Source organism: Psammomys obesus, unplaced genomic scaffold (genome assembly GCF_907164565.1).
Source record: "Psammomys obesus unplaced genomic scaffold, mPsaObe1.curated_primary_1811, whole genome shotgun sequence".
NCBI classification, from domain to species: Eukaryota; Metazoa; Chordata; class Mammalia; order Rodentia; family Muridae; genus Psammomys; species Psammomys obesus.
Genome location: NW_026596069.1, coordinates 4,105,943 through 4,129,268, shown reverse-complemented (window position 1 = coordinate 4,129,268; position 23,326 = coordinate 4,105,943). Strand labels below are relative to the sequence as shown.

General features: G+C 38.2%; 1 protein-coding gene across 1 annotated transcript in view; it reads left to right on the top strand.

Moving 5' to 3' along the window:
• Positions 1–23,326, top strand: part of Map3k2 (mitogen-activated protein kinase kinase kinase 2) — an 81,606-nt gene that overhangs the window by 41,478 nt on the left and 16,802 nt on the right. Inside the window, exons 4-15 of the mRNA XM_055625485.1 lie at positions 26–66; positions 1,582–1,681; positions 4,743–4,856; positions 5,730–5,817; positions 8,893–9,023; positions 10,008–10,087; positions 11,354–11,421; positions 11,570–11,662; positions 13,714–13,920; positions 19,658–19,806; positions 20,767–20,898; positions 22,008–22,137. Of these exons, the coding sequence (XP_055481460.1) occupies positions 26–66; positions 1,582–1,681; positions 4,743–4,856; positions 5,730–5,817; positions 8,893–9,023; positions 10,008–10,087; positions 11,354–11,421; positions 11,570–11,662; positions 13,714–13,920; positions 19,658–19,806; positions 20,767–20,898; positions 22,008–22,137 (1,333 nt within the window). The remainder of the gene's footprint in view (positions 1–25; positions 67–1,581; positions 1,682–4,742; positions 4,857–5,729; positions 5,818–8,892; positions 9,024–10,007; positions 10,088–11,353; positions 11,422–11,569; positions 11,663–13,713; positions 13,921–19,657; positions 19,807–20,766; positions 20,899–22,007; positions 22,138–23,326) is intronic.

Genomic DNA, 23,326 nt, shown 5'->3' with positions numbered 1-23,326 from the left:
GACTGATACCTTCATTTTATTATAGAATGATGTCCGTGTCAAATTTGAACATAGAGGAGAAAAAAGGTAAGCAAGGAAATTAATTAGTTTATTTAAAAATATGCATTCCAATTAAGCTTCTAAAGATTCTCTCCAAATTTCAGTGAAGTTCTGTGGTTTTTGAAGTTGAAAATGGAATAGTCTTTGATAATATATGACATACACCTAGACTGATGAGAAATAGGATATGTCACAATGCATGCTAGCCATTAGAAATAGTGAATGTGCTTGCTTTGCAAAATTGGGAAGTAAATAAGATCATTTCATAAGACACACTTTAAAATTTTACTGTTTACTTTTATTCCTACCAAGGAAAAGTTTTGACTAGCCTCAAGAGACTTCAGTGCTGTAGCGTATAGTTTGTTAATAGTGCTCTAGAAGTGACTTGGAATGATGGCTCCAGGCTGCTTGCTTAGCAGGACTGTAAACCTGGCCTTCTATGCCTTGTGTCTGCCCTGGCATCTGTGCCTCTGGGCACAAAGTGCAGTTGGTGAGAGCTGACAAAAAGACCTAATAGGAGTTACAGAAGATAATTTCTCTTGTTATTAGTGTCTCATTGGAATAATAAAAGGCCTGTTAGTCTTTTGTTGTTGTTGTTGTTTTTGAGGCAGGGTTTCTCTGTGTAGTCTTGGCTGGCTTGGACTCACTTTGTAGACCAGGCTGGCCTCAGAACTCACAGCAATCCTACTGCCTTGGCCTCCCATTGTGCTGGGATTACCGGAGTATGCCACCACACCTGGCTCAGGCCTGTTAGTCCTAAGGAATTTAAAATGGCTCACGAGTCATATAACTTGAAGATGTGAACGTATTTTACCAGAGATACTGAAAAATAAAAAGGAAAACTAAAAAGAGCATACCTCCTTTGCATACCATAAAACTATGGTCTAGTCTATTCCTTATTTGGAATTATTTTCTGGATATTTAGCTTTTCCATTTCCTCAGCCCTGAACTTAGTGTGTGACTTATAAAGTGAGCGCGGAAGTGGCTTCTTCTCTCTGGAGCTAATAGTCTGTTGTGCTCTTCTCTAGATTTAGTGCATGCTCTCTGGGCCTGCTCTGCCTTAGGAGTAGAGGAAGCAAATACCATCATATTTCACTTTAATCCCTTTAACATGTCTTAGAGATGCTTATATAGTATATATGCTAAAATTTTAAATTGATAAGGATTCAGAAATCAAAATTTGATCTCCACAGGATAAGTAACATTATTCTTAACAGTTAGTTTTCATTGCAGTCTATTGTACATATGTCATATAGTTTTGACATGAATTTGAATTTAATTAAATTCAAACACTTTCCTAAGTGGGCACTTTATATTGAGCTTTAATGTTTATGTTTTTGTGAATTTAAAACTTTGAGAATCTTTTAAAAACTATAATTACAATAGAAAAAAATTCAATGGTTCTAAATTTTGATTGAAAATTTTTGTATTTGATCAAAAGTATATTATAGTTTTTACTTATTTTTTTTATCTGACAAAGTAGAACTTTTGTAAGTATATTGTTTGTTACAAAATAAAATATTTAAAACTTATTTTATGTAGAATCCTGCAGGTTACCAGACCAGTTAAACTAGAAGATCTGAGGTCTAAGTCTAAAATAGCCTTTGGGCAGTCTATGGACCTACACTACACCAACAATGAGGTGAGCACGTGCATTTCCCTTTCAGTAGCCCTTGTTCTGTAAAGTTAGTGTTGTTCATGTAGGAGATTGTGTTTTTATTTGGTGATTAGTAAAAAGTGGAACATTAGAGGAGGGAAATGTATACTTGTAAATTTTACTGTGAGATGGAGGTGCTACAGTGCGAATTTAGACTACGCAGTTGGAGAAAGTCAGCACCACTTGCCATTTTCTGCTTTCACTTTTACTTTTCACTTTTTATTCAGTGACCTTACTTTCCTTGGGGAATTGAGGGTCATGGTGATGTTGGTTTAGGGTGCTTTTTGATTTGTATTTGTGGTCAGTACATGTGGCCTTGATGGCTCACTGTATTTTCAGGAAATCTGTTTTAATCTTGAGATTAGAATTCAATTAGATGATAACTGGAGTTTCTTACTGTTTGGGGATCTTAAATGTAAAACCATTAACAAAAATAAAAAAATTAATTTTTTTAAAAGTTAATTTTCTTGATCTTCTGAAAATACTTTTTACTGGCCTAATGCTACGTTTCTGAGTTGCAGCCTTTTGTGGAGTGGATATTCCAGGTTTGTAGAAGCAGCAGACAGCAGAGGAATTGAAGATCTTTGAAGGAAATGCATCAAGTCTTGTGGCAGTGACTCTTTTTTAAAGTCAAAGCTGGACTTGGTGGTGCATGCTTCAGGCTCAGCAGTTGGGAGGCAGAGGCAGGCATAGTGAGTTTCAGAACATCCAGGGCTACATAGAGAGACCCTGTCTCAAAAAAGTCTGTGAGTGTCCTGTCTGTTATTAAGGAGAAACTAGCTGAGGCAATATTATTATGAGAGTTTAGTATGGAAAGGCAGCCCTACAGAGTTTCAAGGGAAGAATGAGAGATAGAACAAGCTTGAGAACAGTATGAATGCGAAGGGTACCAGTGGGGATGGTGTGACAAGGGAAGCCATAGTAAAACTTTATCTGAGAACATACATGGAACCCTGTACAAATGAAACACTTCAAAAGGCTCAGAAATGAAAAGACTCTTTTAAACATGGAGGGCACTTTTCATTTATCGCTATAAGCAGTACAGTCTATTGCTTACACACTACATAAAATGCTTCCTCTGTTGAATAAAACGACAGTTCATCAACTCTGGGGTCTCCAGGGGTTGCACCAACACCAGCAATCCGTGTCAGTCCCTTCTGCCCACACCAGCTTATAAACACAGCCACAGCAGGACCTGGATTTGAGTCCCAGGAAGGCAGAGGGACATGTTTTCCTAAATACAGATCTCTCTTAAATAGGATCTTGAACAGAGACTAATGAGGACCGTACTGTAGCAATATCTTGAAATTTTTCTTTTCGAGTAACCTGGGGTTTTAACTATGCATAAGCATATTTCTTACTCAGTCTTTTTTCTTGGTACTTTATCATATGAACATGTATATGCTGGCCTGGTGTTCAGCTGACATTCTGGGGTTCTCAGGCTTTTCCTGAGGTACGGACATGGGGAGATGTATATAGAGGGTAGATGATTAACTGTCCTAAAGGGGCAGCTTTCTGGATAAGTACTTTTAATGGCCACCTTCCCTTCTTTCTTCATTTTCCCCATTCCCCTACCTAGAATCTTTTCCCATATAAATAACTTGACCTTGAATCATTATTTCCTAACATAATTTCTCAGGGAAACAAAGTCACCATACCCTCTAACCCCTTCATCTACTCCCTTTTTCCCTTCCCCCACTCCCAGGGAGTTTTATCAGCAATAGGAAATTAGACTAAGATGATGTGCACTAGCACAAAATTGGCTGCAATAGAAATTGGAAATAAACTTTTAAATACAGAGTAGATGGATATAAGCAAAGTATGAGACAGGATTCAAATTAATCTGGTTTGTATTTATATATAGCAGCTTTTCATTTTTTTAAATAAAAAAATTTTTTTTTTTTGAGACAGAATCTTGCCACGTAAGATTCTTGGCTGGCCCAGCCCTCACTGCATAGCCTGGGATGGCCTTGAACTTCTGTCAGTCTTTTAAAAAAAAAAAAAAAAAAGAGATTGTTTTCATTCAGCAGTCTGTAGACTGATTACATACCATAGGAGGTCTGGGTATGCCTCTGGTGTTCACCCTGTACTGAACAATACTTGCAAAAGGCCTGCTTGCTGTGCTCTGCTGGAGGGGAGCCTCATCTTTAGGGGTTGATGCTGCAGAGGACTCTGAGCCACGTAGACTGGAAATGTTTCACATGCTTTGCTTTTTAGAGATGGTCAGTAAGTGTGGCTGGCGTGTGCTCGCTTGTTCTTTCTGTGTTCCTCTTTCCTCCGTTTATGTCATTGACAGCTTCCTTAAGCTGCAGGAAATGTTTTTATTTAAAAATAAAAGATTTTGATTTTTGAAAATCAAAAAATATGTGAATCATTTTTTTCATAGACCTTGGTTGCTTTTTTCTTTTGTAACGTCTTGGCCATGAGAGAGAGGACTAAGGAAAGTAGATTCCTCACTGAGGGTCTCCTGAGACGATGACTCATGTAGTTTGCTTGCTCTAGCGCATAGTGGTCTAGCAGGGCCAGAGGTGGATACAGGTGGCCTGTAGACTGCAGATGTGCAGCTGACGGTGCCTTCCCAAGGCCGCCGCCACATTGTAAACACACCAGGCCGAGGGTGAACCCTGCTTACTACTAGAGCAGGGGTTAAGAATTTTATTTGTGCACATGGAAAGTAGTACTGTATTTTATAGTATTTCTATGTGTGCCCTTTAATGTTCTCAGGCATGAATATCCTTACTATACCTTAAATTTAACAATGTTATAAGAACGTCATAGACAATTAATTTTTAGATATATTTACAAGAAGAATGTAATGACTAATAAGCAAAAAGTAACTCTTTATATCCATTCTGAGGTTTTAGTGGTGCTGAAATATTAAGCAGAATACTGGAGTGGAGAATAGCGATGCGTATATTCCTTAGACTTTCATTGTAGTAATAAAGTACAATGTGCTTCGAGATTTATAATACTCCAGTAATGGAGCTGCTCCTGAAAGAGCTTGACCTGGTGTAATGTCTGCATGATTCTTGTCTCTTTTGTTCAGTTGGTAATTCCGTTAACTACCCAAGATGACTTGGACAAAGCTGTGGAACTGCTGGATCGCAGTATTCACATGAAGAGCCTCAAGATATTACTTGTATTAAATGGAAGTACACAGGTATGAATTGGGATTGTATTTCTCACTGAAGATTATAAGAGTTCTAATATGTTTTAATTTATGAAATGTGAATTATATACTTGTCATTGTTGTAGCTTATTATCCTTGCTTCTCAAAACTATGTGGTTAGAGTTACAATTAAGAATATATTATACAGGCTGGAGAGATGGCTCAGTGGTAAAGAGCACTGGCTGCTCTTCCAGAGGTCCTGAGTTCAATTTCCAGCAACCACATGGTGGCTCACAACCATCTATAATGGGATCTGATGCCCTCTTCTGGCATGCTGGTGTACATGCAGCTAGAGTACTCATGTAAAAATAAATAAATCTTAAAAAAATATACATGTGAAATAAAATAATAATAATAGAAACTGGCAATTTGGGAAGAATTATATTAGAATTGAAACGACTATTTTGTATTTTATTTTTTACCTTAATTTTGTGTAGATGGGGTGGGGTGTGCACATGCTGGTACATGTATGAAGATCAGTTCTCTAATTCTCATATGTTGGTTCAGGGTTTGAACTTGGGTCATCAGGGTTGACAGCAAGCACCCTAACCTGCTGAGCCATCTTCTTGGTCTTGAAATGTCTTGTCTTGTTTATCTTCTCCCCACTTCAGCCAACTTCTTCCTTCCTTCCCTCCCTCCCTCCTTCCTTTCTTTTCTGTTCCTGGGACCAAGCCATCTTCGTGATCTCATCTTCCAAGTAGCCGGGATGGTATCACTCTTCTAGTAGATTAAAAATTGTAAGAACATATTTGCAAAGGCCCAGCAAGAATAGAGAACAGCTAGGCTGTATTTTAGAAAGAGGATGATGAGTCTTTGCATGCCTCAGATGGGAAGAATAACATTAATTGCCCTTTTCTCTTCTAGGCTACTAATTCAGAACCATCGCTATCACCAGAAGATTTGACTAATACACCACTTGGTGCAGAGAGGAAAAAGCGGCTATCTGTAGTAGGTGAGAAAGGCAGGGTCTGAATAAGGAAATGAGTGAATTCTCAAATCCTTGTCATCTTTTAATGTAAGGTAACATGAACTGTATCCCTGAAAATAGCACCCTAATGCTATGCTCTGTACAATTACTTTAGCCACTTTGTCTTACCTGATGTTCCTGAGAAATTATTTTCATGTATTGTAGGACTAGCAATATCCAATTTAAAGTTTTTGTTTCTATACTGAATATTTTAATATTAAGAATTAGATAAAATCTTTAATGATTTTAATAGAGATGAAGTAACTGTTAAGACATTGAAATGAGTAGACTGGACTCTTTATGATGTGAATAGAGAGGGAAAGTCACTGTAGGGCATTAAAATCAGTACACTGGACTCTTGTTCCTAAGTTTTGTAAGGTTTTAGGTGTTGCCAGAATATAATATCAGTATAAAAATGGCTAAGAGTAGCCTGTGTTTTATTATTGCTTTCTTGGTATCCAGTTTTATTTATTATCAATAATGCATTCCTTATACGTAAGCTTATGATAAAAAGAAAAAAAGATTCTGTGTACTGTATTTTGAGGTGGCCTTATTGAGCCTGGGCTAGGCAGAGGTGTTGTGAACCCTCCATGCTTGTTGCCGTAAAAATGTTGATAAGGAGCTGAAGGGATGGCCCAGAGTGTTTGCTGTTCTCAAAGGATCAAAGTCTGGTTTCCAGCAACAATGTTGATGCTATGATCTTGGTCTAGGGGATCCAGCACTGTCTTCTGGCACTTGCATGCACGTGCATATGTGTAACTCACTCATTTACATAAATAAACATAATAAAATAAATTCTTAAAGTGGCATTAACATTTTAAAAAGATGAAAGTGTTTCAATGCTTAAAGAACAGCGGATATAAATATTTTTAACACATAGGGCAGAGGGTGTAGTCATTCCAGATAGCATGAGCTCTGGTACTGAGGCATGAATTTGAAAGGGAACACAGAAGAGGAGAGACAGGTAAATAGAGAAGAAAAAACTAGAGAGCAGGACAAAGTGAGACATTTGGTTGAAAATCTAGAAATGACTGGAATAGAATAGGGTTACTAACGATGAATGAAAAGGTTGAATTAGTTTATAAGTAACTAGAGCAGTTGTTATATTCTTTTGTTTTCTAAAAGAAGTGGTATTATGAACTTTTTCTTTGTTTTGTCTCACATGAGTCTATTTCAGAAAAATAAAGCTAAAACCTGCAGCGAGGATGCACAAATAGACCTGGCTTGTCCTCACTCAGATATACTTGATACTACTTTTTTAAAAAGTGAAAGAATATTTGAGCTATAGGCATTTAAATTCTGGTACTCTCACTCTCAATATGAAACTGTTAACTTTACTCTGGCCTTTAAACAGTGGGTTTGAAGCCATAAACAGAGCACTTGTAGAATATGTTTCATTTCTCAAACTGGAGACACAGCTGCTATTAGCTGTACATTTCTTTCTTTGTAGAAGTAAAATAGCCTGTTCATTTCAGTTGATAGACAGGAAAAGTTTACATGCACTAGTTAAATTGGCATTTTGAATTCCTCAGTATTAGCCCACCAGTAAGTATTCTTGTTGTTTGACTTTGGTGCCAGGTTAAGAAAAAACTGAAAATTGCAGTTACTATAAGTGTGTTAACATACCCATTACATTGCATGTTAAGAAATATGAGTTGTCAAGTAATAGGATGAAGAAATTTTTATAGCCATCTTCCTTCTCAGTTGAGTATGTTGCTCTTTTACTTAAAAAAAAAAAAAAGCATTCAGAAAGATGAAAGTGTCAGGAATACAGCGATAATTGGCGATAGCTATTACAAAGCCTACATGAACTGCACTCAGCTCATACTTCTTTCTGGACAGCAGATGAGGTCTCTGCACCTTCTTAATAGATGTTCTCTTGCTCCTTTTCCCTACTTACCAGATGACCCCTTTACATATGCTTACTTTTGGGGGGATTTAAACTTAAATAGAACTTAAATGCTTCATGCCATGGTGGCACAGACCTTTAATCTCAGCACTACACAGAGAAACCCTCTCTTGAAAAACAAACGAACAAAAAGAACTTAAATGCATACTTGTATATGTTTACTTAAAAAAAAAACAACAACTGCCAGGAGAGCAGAAAACGTCAATAGTATCATTTCTTGTGAACCAGGTAATTAAATTAAAAACTATCCTGAAGGAATGCCATGCTCTACTCTATTTTTTCTTAAACTGTGAAGGTTTTTTTGGGGTGTGCAATTGGGGACAAGGTCTTACTATATAGGCCTGGTTACTCTGGAACTCACTGTCTAGACCAGGCTGGCTTTGAACTTAGAGATCTTCCTGCCCTTGCTTCCTGAGTGCTGGGATAGTGGTATGTGCACTACACCTGGAAAATTACAAAGAAATTTAAATGTACAGGATATAGCATCCCATAAAAGCCTAGTTTTAAGTAATGAAAAGTAAGATTCAGGATATGAAATACAAAATAGCAGCCAAATGACTAAGAAGGAATCTTAATTCAGGTTTCTAAAGATCAAAGATAGGGAATGGAAAGAATATCATGGAGCTGACTGTACTGACATATGTTTTTAGTGAATGGATTTACCATCACAGTATTTTTACCAAGAAGTAATGTTCATTGCTGTGAAAACAGGCCACTTGCCGAAGACACTAAGATGGTAACCTGCACTGGAATTTAAACCATGCCCTGATTGCAGAGCCCATATTCTTTTACTGTATTGTGATATCAATACAGATTATGTTAAAGACTGACAGATACAAATTATTTTTGGAAATTCAAAAGCAGTTGTATTACTGTAAGATTCTGTAGTGTGTTTGTTATCAGCCCATGATATAGTTGTCAACAGTCAGAAGAATTTGAGTATATTAGCATAGTCTAATGAGGTTGTAGAGTGTGAATTTAGAAAGGCTATAAAAAGATCTTAACCTGAATATTCTGATTAACTTTTTGTAATCACTCGATTTTATTTGCTAAAGTTATTTTTATGTAGTTGGAAATATAACCTATTTAGTTGAAACAAAAATTAGTTTCCTCGGTGACAGTGATAAAACTTGATAACTTTTCTTTTTGAGGTCCCACTAATAGAGATAGAAGTTCCCCTCCCCCTGGATACATTCCAGATGAACTCCACCAGATTGCCCGGAATGGGTCATTCACTAGCATCAACAGTGAAGGAGAGTTCATTCCAGAAAGCATGGACCAAGTAAGTCAAACCTGGATTCTCTTTATCACTATATATAAAGATACCCTGGTCTTGTGACCAGTGTGATTTGGCAGACAACTAGGATGGGGGTTTTGTCCATGTGTCTATGTGTGTGTGTACATTTTCTCTAGTCTATCTTCTTAAGTCAAAAATTTATTATAAAATGCTCATTAATTTATATATGCCTTTTTGTATTGGTATGTCAAAAAAATGGAATAAGCTAGTTTTTTTATATTGATCATCAATGATGCATTTGGCTTGTAATCTTAGATTAACTAACATTCAGATTTCTTAATGAATACTTTATTTTATATATTCATTTGTATTTTGTTGGTTTTTCAAGACAAGGTTTCTCTCTGTAGGTAGACCAGGTTGGCCTTGAATGTTATAGAGTGTTGTTACTGAAGGTGTATGCCACCACTGCTCAGCTTAATGAATACTTTAAAGATAGAGTAAAATTATAAATGCCTTATGAAGTGAGGTGTGTGAACTGTCTATACCATTTTAAAAATGCTTCAGCTTTGTAGTATGCAGATGTTTTTGTGAAATTACTGTTAGGCCCTTACATTATTGAGTGGCCACAGTGCTACAACATTTTCAATCTCCTCATGGAGCAGTCACTGTATTGTTCATCTCAATTGAACAGGGCCATTGCTCCGTTTCAGTAAGCAAAATTACTGTAGCTTCAATTACTTGACTATAGAAAAAGTATATTTTTCTTTTATAAAATTTTATAGTCACAGCTTGTTTATACAGGATGTTTAAAAATGAGTAATTCTGGAAAGTGACTGCTATTTTTTACAGCTTCTTTTGAAGATACTAAAAGAATTCTAAAATTGTGGGGAAAGTTGTATACATTTCTTGGTATGGTAGGAGCCACTGAATTACATACTTTAAATGGATGAGATCTCTGTTATATTATGTCTCAAACAGCTGTTTTAAGGTTACTGTCAAAGAGTCACTGTGGACCCTTTGTTTTCCTAGATGCTGGATCCATTGTCTTTAAGCAGCCCTGAAAACTCTGGCTCAGGAAGCTGTCCATCACTTGATAGTCCTTTGGATGGGTAATGATTGTAGTCACACTTTTCAGTACATAGAGTAAAAATGTGTACACATAGAATACGGGGTTAGCAATAGTTCTTTTCTGCATTCTGAAGAATATAGTTCATTGAGAATTGTCTATAATGACAACAGTGAAGTTTTGTGTATTGTAAATAAATCTTTAACCTCACGGGGTTCAGGTTCAATATCTTGTTTTTGTGTTTCTCTGTGTAGCCCTGGTTGTCCTAAACTTGCTTTATAGACCAGGTTGGCCTTGAACTCATGGAGATCCAACTGCCTCTGCCTTCCAAGTGCTGGGATTAAAGGCCTGTGCCACCATATCTGGTTCAATATCATTATCAATGGTTTCATTATGTTTTTTCCTACTATTTTTGCCTGTCAGAAATATGTTTGAAGCAAGTGCAAACTTAGAATTTACTTATGTTCTTGAAACTGTTATAAAATCTCTCATTATTGGTTTTGGCACTTAAAAAATTATATTTGTTTATTCTGTATGTGCAAACTGTGCATTTGTAAGGATGCCTTCTCCTGTTCTTAGAAGGAATTGCTCTCTGCAGTCTTCCTGTAGCACAGATTTGGTATTAAACACTTCATTTATTTGTCTTGTCTGGGCTTCTTTATGAAAATATATACTTTTGGAAATTCACATATACTTTACTTTTATCCATACCTGTCTGTCAGTGCTTGCCTCCGGAAATCTACTCTGGGCCCCTCCCCAATTAAAAAAAAAAAAAGAGGAAGAATTTTTTTTTTTTTTTTTTTTTTCCTGAGACAGGATTTCTCTGGTATAGCAGTGTCTGTCTTGGACTCATTTTGCAGACCAGGCTGGCCTTTTAACTCACAGCAGTCTGCCTGCCTCTGCCTCCCCAAGTGCTGGGATTACAGGCATATGCCAGGCTGAAAGAAAGTTTTTAGTGTACTGTGCCGAGCATTTGTCATTCATGTTTGATATGTTAAGATTATGTCTTTAATATAGATTCAGAAACAGTTTCAGAAAAAACCTTCTTGCTTCCAAATACATCATTCTTACCCCTGTATACGGTAGCCAATTTTAAAAGCAAGGCTTTTTGTCTGTGTGTACCAAATGAATGTTTTAAAAGAAGTTTTTTTTTTTTTAATTTATGTTAATATTTAAGTGAGCTCTGCATACACACACATACACACACAGAGAGATGAACATACATACAAATGTAGATATTGCTTAAAGATTTTTTTCATGTATTATTATATACCCTCTTTTGATTCAATCTTACATTTTCTATTTATAGAGAAAGCTATCCAAAATCACGGATGCCTAGAGCACAGAGCTACCCAGATAATCATCAGGAGTTTTCAGGTAAGACTATAAATTCTACATGGTTGAATGTTTATGTCATGTTTTGGCTAGGAGGGGGAAATTTTTTTAAATAATTAAAAACGATAATATGCTTTTCATTATTAATAAGATTTGACTTTTTAATTATAGTATTCTTATGTCTTAACAGACTATGATAACCCTATTTTTGAGAAATTTGGAAAAGGAGGAACATATCCAAGAAGGTATCATGTTTCGTATCATCATCAAGAGTATAATGATGGTAAGTTTTGAATAATCAGACTATAAGAAAACATTAGAAAATACTACAAAAATGAAGATAAATTTAAAAAGCTTCATATTTATGATAATCAAATAATTTGTTCTTAAGTTACTTAATTTTCTGTTTTAAAAAAAAACCAAAAACCTTTGCCAGGAATGACAGGACATTCCTTTAGTCTTGTGCTCAGGAGGCAGAGTCAGGCAGATCTCTATGAGTTCAGGGCCAGCCTGGTTTACATAGTGAGAACTAGGACAGCCAGCTACATAGACCTGGTTTCAAACAAAACAAAACAAAAATAAGACAACAAGCCTTTTTTATGGTAACTGACTGGTAACTCAGTAAAGTGTGTGCTGTTCAAGCACAAAACCTGAGGTCAGATTCTCAGAACCCACGTGAAAGCTGGGCACAGCAGTGTACCCCTAACCTGAGGTTGGAGGAGGAACAAGTAGATTTCTGAAGCTTGGCCATCATAGCTCAATCAGTGAACTTCAGGTTCAGTGAGAGACGCAAAAATTGTATTCCAAAAAATAAAGGTGGCGGCTGGACATGTTGCCAGTGCCTTCAGTCCTAGCACATGGGAGGCCACCCTGGTCAACATAGTGGGTTCCAGGCCAGTGAGAATTACAGAACTACACAGTTATACCCTGTCTTAAATAAACCATATAAATACACAGATTACAAGGGTATGCCATAAACAAAGAAACAAACAAATAAATAAATGGATAATAAAATTATAAGGCCATGCCATAATAAATAAATAAATGAATGAATGAATGAATGAATGAATGAATGAATGAATAAATAAGTGAGTAAATGGATAATTAAGATGGAGAGGGTTAAAGAAGATACCCAGTGTTGATCTTGATCTCCACATCCATGTGCATATATCAGATGTGTCTTAGTCAATGTTCTGTTGCTGTAGAGAGATACCATAACCATGACAACTCTTCTAAAGGAGATACTGAATTGGGGTGACTTGGAGTTTCAGAGGTTCAGCTCATTATGGTCTTGGTGGAAGCATAGTGGGCATGGTGCTCGAGAGGTGGCTGAGAGTTCCACATCCACAGCAGTGGGCAGCAGGAAGGAGAGACACTGGGCCTGGCTTAAACATATGAAACCCCGAACCCACCCCCAGTGACACAGTTCCTCCAACAAGGCCAATACTTCCCGAACAGAACATTGGCTGGGGTCCAAGCTTTCAAATATATAAGCCTATCAGGACCATTTTTATCCAAACTGGCATAATATGTGTATCACATTTTCATTATTCTTGTTTTGGTGGGTATCTCGGACTGTCTCCATCTCTTTGCTGTTGTGAATGAATGTGGGTGTGCAGGATCTTATTTTGCTCTCTGCTACTGTGATAAACACCAGGACCAAAAACAACTGGGGCATGAAAGGGTTATTTTACCTAGCAGGTTACAGTTCACCACGAGGAGAAGTCTGGGCAGGGCATGAAGCATAAGCCATGAAAATGTTGCTTCCTGGCTTGCTCTCATGGCTTGCTCAGCCACTTTCTTATACAACCCGAGATCATCTGCCCAGGGGTGGCACCACCCATAGTGAGCTGGGCCCTCCCACACATTTATCATTAATCAAGAAAGTGTCCCAGAGACTTGCTTACAGGCCAGTCTGATGGAGGTAGTTCCTCGGTTGCAATATCCTCTTCCCAGATGGCTCCAGATTGTGTCAAGTTGACAGAACAAATGAAAAGAACAACCAGGACAGACTCTGCTACCTATAACTTTCTGATTTGGTTTTATGTTTATTTTAAAGCCATTATTGGAAATGGGAAAACATTTTCTGTGAAAGTGAAGGTTTTCTTCTGTTTTTCCTGTGCATATGAGTTTATGTGCACTTTCCCGTAACAGAGTACGAATACTTGAATTTGTATTCACTTCCAGCGCTTGCACATAATCATTCTTACCTAAGCTTTTCAGCCTATATTTATAAGGTGCTTCCTATTCCCTACACTATAGATGTTTAAGTATCTTAAAGGTGTAGTTACATTAATAAAAGAAATGAGTTAATTTCTGTTTTTTACTTTGTAGGTCGTAAGACTTTTCCAAGAGCTAGAAGGAACCAGGGCACCAACTTCCGGTCTCCTGTGAGTTTCAGTCCCACTGATCACTCCTTAAGCACCAGTAGTGGAAGCAGTATCTTTACCCCAGAGTATGATGACAGTCGAATAAGAAGAAGGGGAAGTGACATAGACAACCCTACTTTGACTGTCACAGACATCAGCCCACCCAGCCGGTGTAAGTAACAGAAATGTGTAGCAGAGACTTTGCATAGTGTTGTGTTACTATGAATAAACGGCAGATCAGAACTCAGGGGAAAGACTTAGTAATGTGATGTTTGAAGGTGGCTAGACTAACAGGTCTAAAGGGGGTGTGACTGCTAATTACTTTAGCTAATTTTTCTTCACTTGTATTAGGAAAATTGTTAGTAATTGTTCTCATCTATTCTATTGTACATTTCTGTTAAGCACTGAGACTTTTTGTGAGACTTCTAAGAAATAACCTAATGAGATTGGTTTATGAAGAAGAAATTACAGTATAGCATTTAATCTAGATCGTAAATATGTGTAGAAATTTACTAGTTGTGAGTGTTAGACTTTCATTACTGACTCAGTATCTTACCAAAATTGCCTAAGGGATCTATTTTGGCTCAAGGTTTTAGTCTATAGTCCTTGACTCTATTGACCTGGCTCCATGGGAGGCAGAGCAACATGGTGGTGGAAGCCTTGGTAGAGGGTATATATCTCATGGTAGATGAGAAACAAGGTGGAGATGTGGAATTCAGTTCGCCCGTGGATTAGGCTTAGGTTTAAAGTAAGAGGATGAGGTATAATCTTCAGAGGCACCCTTCTCCCTAGTGAGACACTTCCTCTAACATGGCTCCACCTCCTCACACTTCCCAGAACTTGCTAAATGTTCCATCAGCCCTGAATAGCTGTCTTTCTGGCTCTGCTTTTATCTTTGAGCCTATCACCCTGTGTGTGTATGAGTGCATGCTTGTGTGGATTGGGGGAGTTAGTGTTATACCTGTAACTCTTGTTAAGCATATACATCATCTTGTTTTCTTGTTGACCAAAGCAACTTAAGAACAACTTCTTTTCACTCAGGAGTTGAGGGGATGAAGTCATAGAAGGGAAGGCATGATGGTGGAGCACGAAAAGCTGGTCATGTTTAGTCTGCAGGAAGGAAGCAGGAAGAATGAGGGTTCCGAGTTCTTTTTGCTCTTTTATCCTGGTTTGGGATTCTCAGCCCATGGAAGAATGACCCCCTTTCAGGTTGGGTCTTCCCTTTTCAGTTAATCCTCTCTGGAAACATTCTCTTTTTTTTCTGATGTAGGCCTGTCTTATTGACATTGTGGGAATAGGACTATAGTGGTAAATGAGATTAGATTGAAAAGTATTTGAACCTTATCAACAGTATCTTTACATGCTCCACTTGAAGATAGGAGATACTGCAGCAAAATTTTTATGATCTAAATCCCTTTTTTGCTAGTGTTGTCATTCTGTACTTTTACATCTATAAAAATGCTCTACATTGCTTTTACTTTATTCTTGACAGCTGTATTTAAAGAGATTGAAAATTAGGTGGTGTTGAAGTAAATAAAAATGAGTGTTGGACTGTATAATGTTTATTATTAGCCCTATAATTATTGCAGTAGTATTATTTATTATCACAAATAATAAGACACAGACACCTGTTACATTTTATAATTGCCTTACTTACCTTGGGCTAGGCAGATATTTCTACCTACATTGTCTTAATAACCTCATCATCCATCTCCCAGCGTCCATCTAATGCCATCTGCCTTAATCATTCCTATCTGGGCTACCTTCTATCCATAATCCTGTGATACTTGCTTGTGTTCTTCATCTGGGCCTTTTCACGCCATTATTGGAGTCCTTACTCCCAGCCCATGTGGTTTCTTCTCCACACTAACTCATGGTGTCCTCCTTACTCCTCTCTTCTAGCCTCTCCCGGTGATTCTTGTCCTTTAAACCCCAGAAACCTTAGCCCTGCCTATTCCATTCTGCCCTGCTCAGGAAGAGGCAATCAAGCAATCAGGTATAACGTCTTAGGCAGGTTTACAAAACAAGAATAGGTGTATCTGGGCAGGATCCAGATCTTGAAGGCCAGCAATTAGCATAAAAATAAAGCATCAGAACAACCCCCAACAAGGTGGAAAGGGGCTGGAGAATTGGCTCAGCAGTGAAGAACACTGGCTATTTTTCCAGAGGACCTGGGTTCAGTTCTGAGCACCCATATGGCCACTCACAACTGTCTGTCACTTCAGTCCCAGAGGATCCAGTGCTGCCTTCTGGTCTCTAAGGGCCCTAGGCACACATGCAGGCCAAACATCCATAAACAAAAAAAGAAGGAAGGAAAATCTTTGACATGAATTTTGTACATACATTCAGTTTATCTGTTTCTGTAGATCTTTATATAGAGTCAAGATTCAGTCAGATATAAAATTCTTCTTGCTTGAAGACTTGAATTTAACCTTTTTTGTAATCAAAGTCTATTGGTAATACATTCATTTATCATCTATCTGCTTGAAAAGGCCTTTTTTCCCTGTATTTTTTGAAAGATAATTTTTTTTTTTGCATATAGATTTTCTAAAGAAAAATAGAAAATAAAAATCAATGCTTTCAAATTATCCTATTGTCTTTTGGCTTATATATTTTTTTTCAAAGAGAAGTTCACTTTTAATCTTTGTCTTCCTCAGCAAATAGTGTGCTCTTTCTTTTTTCTTTTTGGCTGCTTTTCAGATCCCCTCTTCCGTCCTATGTTCTTTGACGCTGCTCTATACCTATGCTCAGGTCTTTGTTCTCTCACTCTTGCTCTACTTTGAGAATTTCCTCTTTTGTTCTGTGAGGCAGAGTCTTGACATGTTTTTCAGACTGACATCAAATTCTGTGTGTATTAGCAGATTACCTTGAACTCTTGGTCATCCTGCTTCTAGTTCCCAGTGCTGGGATTTAAGGGTTTATGCTCTTATTGAAGGGACCTTTTCATTTCTAGCAATTTCGTCTGATTCTACATCCGTTCTTGCATGTTGTCTTCCTTCTCTATCCAGACCCCTAATATGTTAATCAGGTTTTGAAAAGATTTTATTTTTAGGTGTGTGTGTGTATGTGAGAGAGAGAGAGGCAGACAAAGAGAAGGAAAGAGGAGAGAGAGAGGGAGCCTTGACCACATACACATTAGTACAGTACCAGTGGAGACCAGAAGAGAACATCACATTCCTTAGAGCTGGAGTTCCAGGTGATTGTGAGCCATCCAGTGTGTGTCCTTTGCAAGAGCAGCGAACACTCTTACTTGCTGATCCATCTTTTCAGCCACCATATGTTCTTGTGTTTTTACTTTAAATTTTGTGTGTGTTTGTGGAGATTAAACCCAGTGAAAGCCAGGCAGGGTTGTCACACTCCTTTATTCCTAGCACTTGGGAGACAGAGTCAGGCAGATCTTTGACTTTGAGGTCAGCCTGGTCTACAGAGTGAGTTCCAGGACAGCCAGGCTACACAGAGAAACCCTGTCTTAAGAAAATCCAAAGAAAAATACCTCCTACCTCCAAAACAGTGCTTTGCCCACTGTCCCTGCTAAGCTATATCTTCAGCCTATTCAAAAGTATTTTAACTTTCTTGAGTTATCTTGCGTCTGGTTATGTTGACTGCTTTGTTTTGGTAATCCCCTTTCCCCAGACAGGATTTCTCTATGTGGCCTTGGCTGTTCTGGAACTCACTCTGTAGACCAGGCTGGCCTTGAACTCATAGACATCCACTTGCCTCTGCCACCTGAGTGCTGGGATTAATGGTATATGCCACTATGCCTGGTTTGTGTGTGTGTGTGTTTAAGTTTGCTTTTTTATGCATCTTACAGTTTTACATGGAGTGACAGACTTCACTTGTAGGATCATGAAGACTGAGATAAATAAAAATTTATGCCTGGGTATATGAACAACTCTTCTACCTCATTCATTTTATGAGGGATTGAGTCAGTACAGTCCTAGTTTACTTGATTTGTTATTTTGTTTGCTCCTGTGCACCATGGAATTTCAGTTCCTCCAGAACTTTGCTGAGATGGTTTTCTAGTCCCAGCATTTGGTCCTTTTTGTGTGCCTGCTTCTCAGAGAGGGAAGCTCTCGCTCTCTCCTGATTCTGCTCCCTCAGTAGTAGATTGCTCCTGCTTTTAAAAGCCTAGGATAAGGGTGACAGTCTGTCTGTCTGGCTTCACTTTTGAGCAGGCCCAACTTGTTCAGTTCTCAGAGATGGGCTTTATCACAGATCCTGCCCACTTTTCTGGAATAGAAAACTCCTGATGGCTAAGGCCACAGGATTCCAGCCCTCAGTCCCCGAAGATTTTTGTTTTGTTTCATTTTCCTTTCTACTGCTCTAACATAGTGGTAACAGGTTCTGTTATTCTTCAAGAAGTTTAAGACTGTTTTTTTTTTTTGGGGGGGGGGGGAGTACAGCCCTCACTCTGAAGCCCTGCTGGCCTGGACTCCCATGGGAGGTCCAGCTGCCTTTGCCTCATTAGTGGTAGGACTAAGCCCATGCCCAGCAATGGCTCTACTTGTCAGGGTGTCTAACTATCACATGGCCATTCCATTCCCTAACCTTGACCACCAAGGGAGGTTCTCTGAGATCTCTGGCTCCTGTGAGTTCAGGAGGGGGGTACACAGCAAAACTGTTGGACAAGTAGGACCCATGTGTATCTTGCTTCTCCTGAGGTTCAGTGCTGTCATGGCAGCCCACACGTGTTCACCATGGAGCTTAGCTTGCTTTATTTGTTGGAATGGGTCTTTTTATGCGCTTCACAATTTCTTTTTCATCTTTACTTTAAGTACCTCCTTTTCTTTAGATTTTAGGTTAGTTGTGTGCCTTGTAATTTGTGTTCTAAAATGTTCAGTAAAGGTTATAATTTTTTCTAAGCAGGGCAGTATACACATGTAATTCCAATACTTGGAAGGAGGTGTACCAGACATTCAAGGCCAGCCTGAGCTAATAACAAGGTATAGGGCAGCCAGGGCTACAGAGTGAGACCCTGTCTGGGGAAATAAAAAAAAGAAAAAGAAGAAGAAGAAAACAAGAAAAAGAAAGGAAGAAGGAAGAAGAAGAAGAAGAAGAAGAGGAGGAGGAGGAGGAGGAGGAGGAGGAAGAGGACTAATAATAATAATAATAATAATAATAATAATAATAAGAATCGATTTAAAAAAGTTATAGGGTCTTTAGAGATGGTTCAGTGGTTTGATTCTCAGCACTCAGGAGGTGGTTCACAACCATCTTTAACTCAGTTCCATGAGATGCCCTGCCTTTTTTTTTTTTTTTTTTTTTTTTTTGGCTTTCTTAGGCACTGCATGTATGTGGTGCACATACACACATGTAGTGAAAATACTCATATGCATAAAATAAAGTTGTAATTTTATTGATTGCCTGAATTCTTCTATAGAGGTGGGAGATGGTACTTTTTCCAGATTTCTGTATTATAGATGGGACTGAAAAAAAAACTATTTACAAATATTTGTAATTTGCTGTAGGAAACATTGGAAAATAGGGTATCTTATAGTTGATTTTTCTTAGAGTGAGTAAAAGATGGCTGCCATATGAATCATGAGATACAAACTTTGAGTTATAAATAAATAAATAAATATATATATATATATATATATGTATGTATGAAGGTTTATTGGTAGCATCTCTAGGATGCCATGCATGGGGGGGAGGGGGAGAGAGAGGGGAAAAGGAGAGAGAGGGAAAGGGAGAGAGAGAGATACAGGTAGAGAGAGGAGAGAAGAAATAGAGAAAGAAGGAAGAGAGGGTAAATGAGAGACAAGAGTGAGAAGAGAGAACAGTTTTGAAAGACGGAGACCACTGTAAATTTGGATGGTCATAGTTTTCCCTTTGTATCTAGGATGTTCAGCTAGAGATATTACTGTGTAACACCTAATATTTCATTTTAAGAAAATGTTGTTTTTCAGCACCTCGAGCTCCAACCAACTGGAGATTGGGCAAACTGCTTGGCCAAGGAGCCTTTGGTAGGGTCTACCTCTGTTACGATGTTGATACTGGAAGAGAGCTGGCTGTTAAACAAGTTCAGTTTAACCCTGACAGTCCAGAGACCAGCAAGGTAAAAGTCACCATACAGAGTACTTGGTGGTGGTGGTGGTGGGAAGGAACAAAAACAAACACAGGACTAGAGAGATTGCCTCAAGCCTAGAGACTTCATTCTTTCCCCAGAACACACGTGATAGAAGAAGAGAGCCACGTTCTATAAGTTGTTCTCTACAAGTTGTTCACAGTTGTTCAGCTGTGCTGTTGCATATGTGTGCACAACTTAGCCCCCACCACACACAGACAGATTAAATGTATCTAAAGAGTTTAACATGTAACATAACAACATGTGGCGGAATTGGGAGGTTGTGGTAAATAACCAGTTGTTTTAGTGCTTCGTTTGTTTTCTAGTTTGACTTGGTCTCACCGTAGCATACAATCAACGCTGTTAAATAAAAGATTTGGGGGATCTGGAGAGATGGCACACAGTTCAGAGCACTGGCTATTCTTCCAGAGGGCCCAGGCTCAGTTTTTGTACCCACATGGAGGCTCACTGTCTGTAACTCTATGTCCAGGGGTAGTTGAACACCATCATCTGGCCTCTGAGGGCACTGCACACATGTGGTTCAGACAAACCCAGGCAAATTCACACATATTGAAAAATTAAAATTTAAAACGTTACTGGTTAGAGATTAAAATATTGTATGTACAGTGAACACTTCACAATTTAATCACCATGCTAGTTCATGAAGTAAGAGTATTTGCCTTTACTCTGATGCTATAAAGATGATTCAGGCCCAGGGATATTGTTGAGCAGGTGAAGGTGTTTGCCACCACAGCTGTTGACGTGAACTCAGTACCCAGAACCCGCCTCCCAGGGCCCCACATGTTGGAAGGAGAGAACTAGCTCTAAGTTATCCTGTGACTTCCACATGTTTTTGTGATACATGTACAAGCGAACATACACTCACAGACAGATGGACAAATGTAGTAAAATATTTTCTAAAAAAGACTTAGCAGGAGTTCTGTCTTTTAGGAAGTAAATGCACTTGAGTGTGAAATTCAGTTGTTGAAAAACTTGCTGCACGAGCGAATTGTTCAGTATTATGGCTGTTTGAGGGATCCTCAGGAGAAAACACTCTCCATCTTTATGGAGTATATGCCAGGGGTAAGTTCATGAATCTTTTTAAAAAAAAGTTGACAGGATTCCATTTCAGTTCCTTTGATCTGCTGCATCATAGATGAAATTTTATACCTGATGTCGCTTGCTCTCAGACCCAGGGTTTCTGGTTATCCCACTGTCGCAGTGCTGATCACTCCTAAGAGTAGATGATCATGGAACAACTCTGTACTGTAAAGTTTTAGCTCTTCTTGTAGATAAAGAAGCAGTCTGAGATGTAATACTGGTATGTTGGAATATTCAATTTGTTTTAAACATTTACCTAATGTGTGTGTGTGTGTCTTTGTCTTTGTGTGTATATAAAATGTTGATTGATATTTGTGGCTGGTGACTGATTTCAGTCAGAACTGCAAATTGCGACCTCACTCTATTGCTTTTTTTAAAAATAGATAAAGTAAATTTTAATTGTAATAATTTGTCAAGATGGCACTTAGCCTCTTTACTCATGAGCTAGGTGCCTTTATCCAGGCATGGTGACACACATCTATGATCCCAGCACTCAGGAGGTAGAGGTAGGAAGCATTCAAGTTCAAGGCCAGCCTAGACTTGGCAAATGTCTTTAAGAGAATATCTAAAAAGGAAAAAGTATGCTCATTTAATAGAGAAAAAGAAGTGTAATAGGAAAAAGCAGTTTGCTAATTTATGGGTCTGTGTGGGAATAGATGTCTAGAGTTACATGTTGAAGGTACAGAGCTGCCATTGAGCCTACGGGCCAGTACCTGGCCGTGCAGGGAGCAGTACGCTCTTGCCGTTACGCGTGTAGTGACACCATTGCTACTCCCTGTTATCTGCTAGACTTTCATGTGTTCAGATAGTCTGTTTCCAGTGCGAGTTAGCTTCAACATTATTTTTGGAAAACAAATTAGGGTTATATTAAAGCTCTTACAAATATGGAAGCCTTATGAATTGTTAATCTCAAAGAAATTGGTTCAACATAAAAAAAAATCTGAAAGAACAGAAACTCTACACATTTATGTTTTGAGAATTCCTGTTATCTCTACTTACTTCTAGCCATGAGCTAGGAGTCTCTTAAAAAATAAAGATTTAGTAACAGCTGCTTTTTAAACTGAAGGTTTAGTTATTTTCTTTTATCCTAGGGTTCAATTAAGGACCAACTAAAAGCATATGGAGCTCTTACTGAGAATGTGACTAGGAAATATACCCGTCAGATTCTGGAGGGGGTCCATTATTTGCATAGTAATATGATTGTCCATAGAGACATCAAAGGTAAGTCATGATTTACTTTTTACTTTTAATTCACAGTTTTGTGTGAGATTGATGAAAGAAATATCATAGCATTGGACATGTAAGGTGCTATATTTACCTATAAACTGTCATAGGAAAACAGCTCTCCAGCTCTCTCGTCGACTCTATCAATGTCCAGTCAGACTAGTTCAGCAGTTCAGGCATGAAGATAGCTTCGCTGTAAGGATCCATAGAATCAAATTTATTCAGAAGCCCCTAGATTAATGTGAGCATGTTTGCATGTGTATTGCTTGATTGTTAGGACACTGAGCAGAGATTCTGTGACCACAGAGTTGGACTTCATCTACTATGAAATATAACCTTGGACACATTAATCTTTTTGTGTCCTCATTTCTCATTAATCTTTCCATACCTCCCTCTCCCTATCATTCTCCCTTTTTTATTTCCTTCCGCATGGTACGACCCCCAATTTCTGGATATGGAACCCAGAGAATTGTATATAATAGGCAAATTCTTTAGCCCTGAGATGTACCTCCTGTCCAATCTTTGCTTTATTTCATTCATTCATTCATTCATTCATTCATTCATTCATTCATTCATTTATGTATTTTTTGGTTTTTCAAGACAGGGTTTCTCTGTGTATCTTTGGCTGTCCTGGACTCACTTTGTAGATCAGGCTAGCCTCAAACTCAAAGATCCACCTGCTTCTGCATCCCTGAGTGCTGGGATTACAGGCTTCTGCCACCACTCCCGGCTGTCATTTGCTTATTTTTAAGTGAGAGTCATAATATTATTCAATTTATAGGACTCTAGAAAGGATCAACTGTGCTAACATGTTGCAGTGTTTAAAACAATGTCCGTGCTGGACAGTGGTGGCATACACCTTTAATCCCAGCATGTGGGAGATAGTGGCAGGTGGATCTCTGAGATCAAGGCCAGCCTGGTCTATAAAGCAAGTTCCGGGATAGCCAGGGATACACAGAGAAGCCTTGTCTTACAAACCAAAGCAACAACAACAGTAAAAAACAAATAAAATAGTGTCTGGTGCTCAGCAGTTAAAATTTAGCAGTGATGATATACTTTATGCTGCATTGAATTTAAAGTCATGGGAACAGATGTCATGAAAGAATAAAGAGGAGGGGAAAGATCCCCAATTAAGCTCTGATGAACTCCAAGTAGGGTAAATTCACTTTTTTTCCCCAGGGACAAA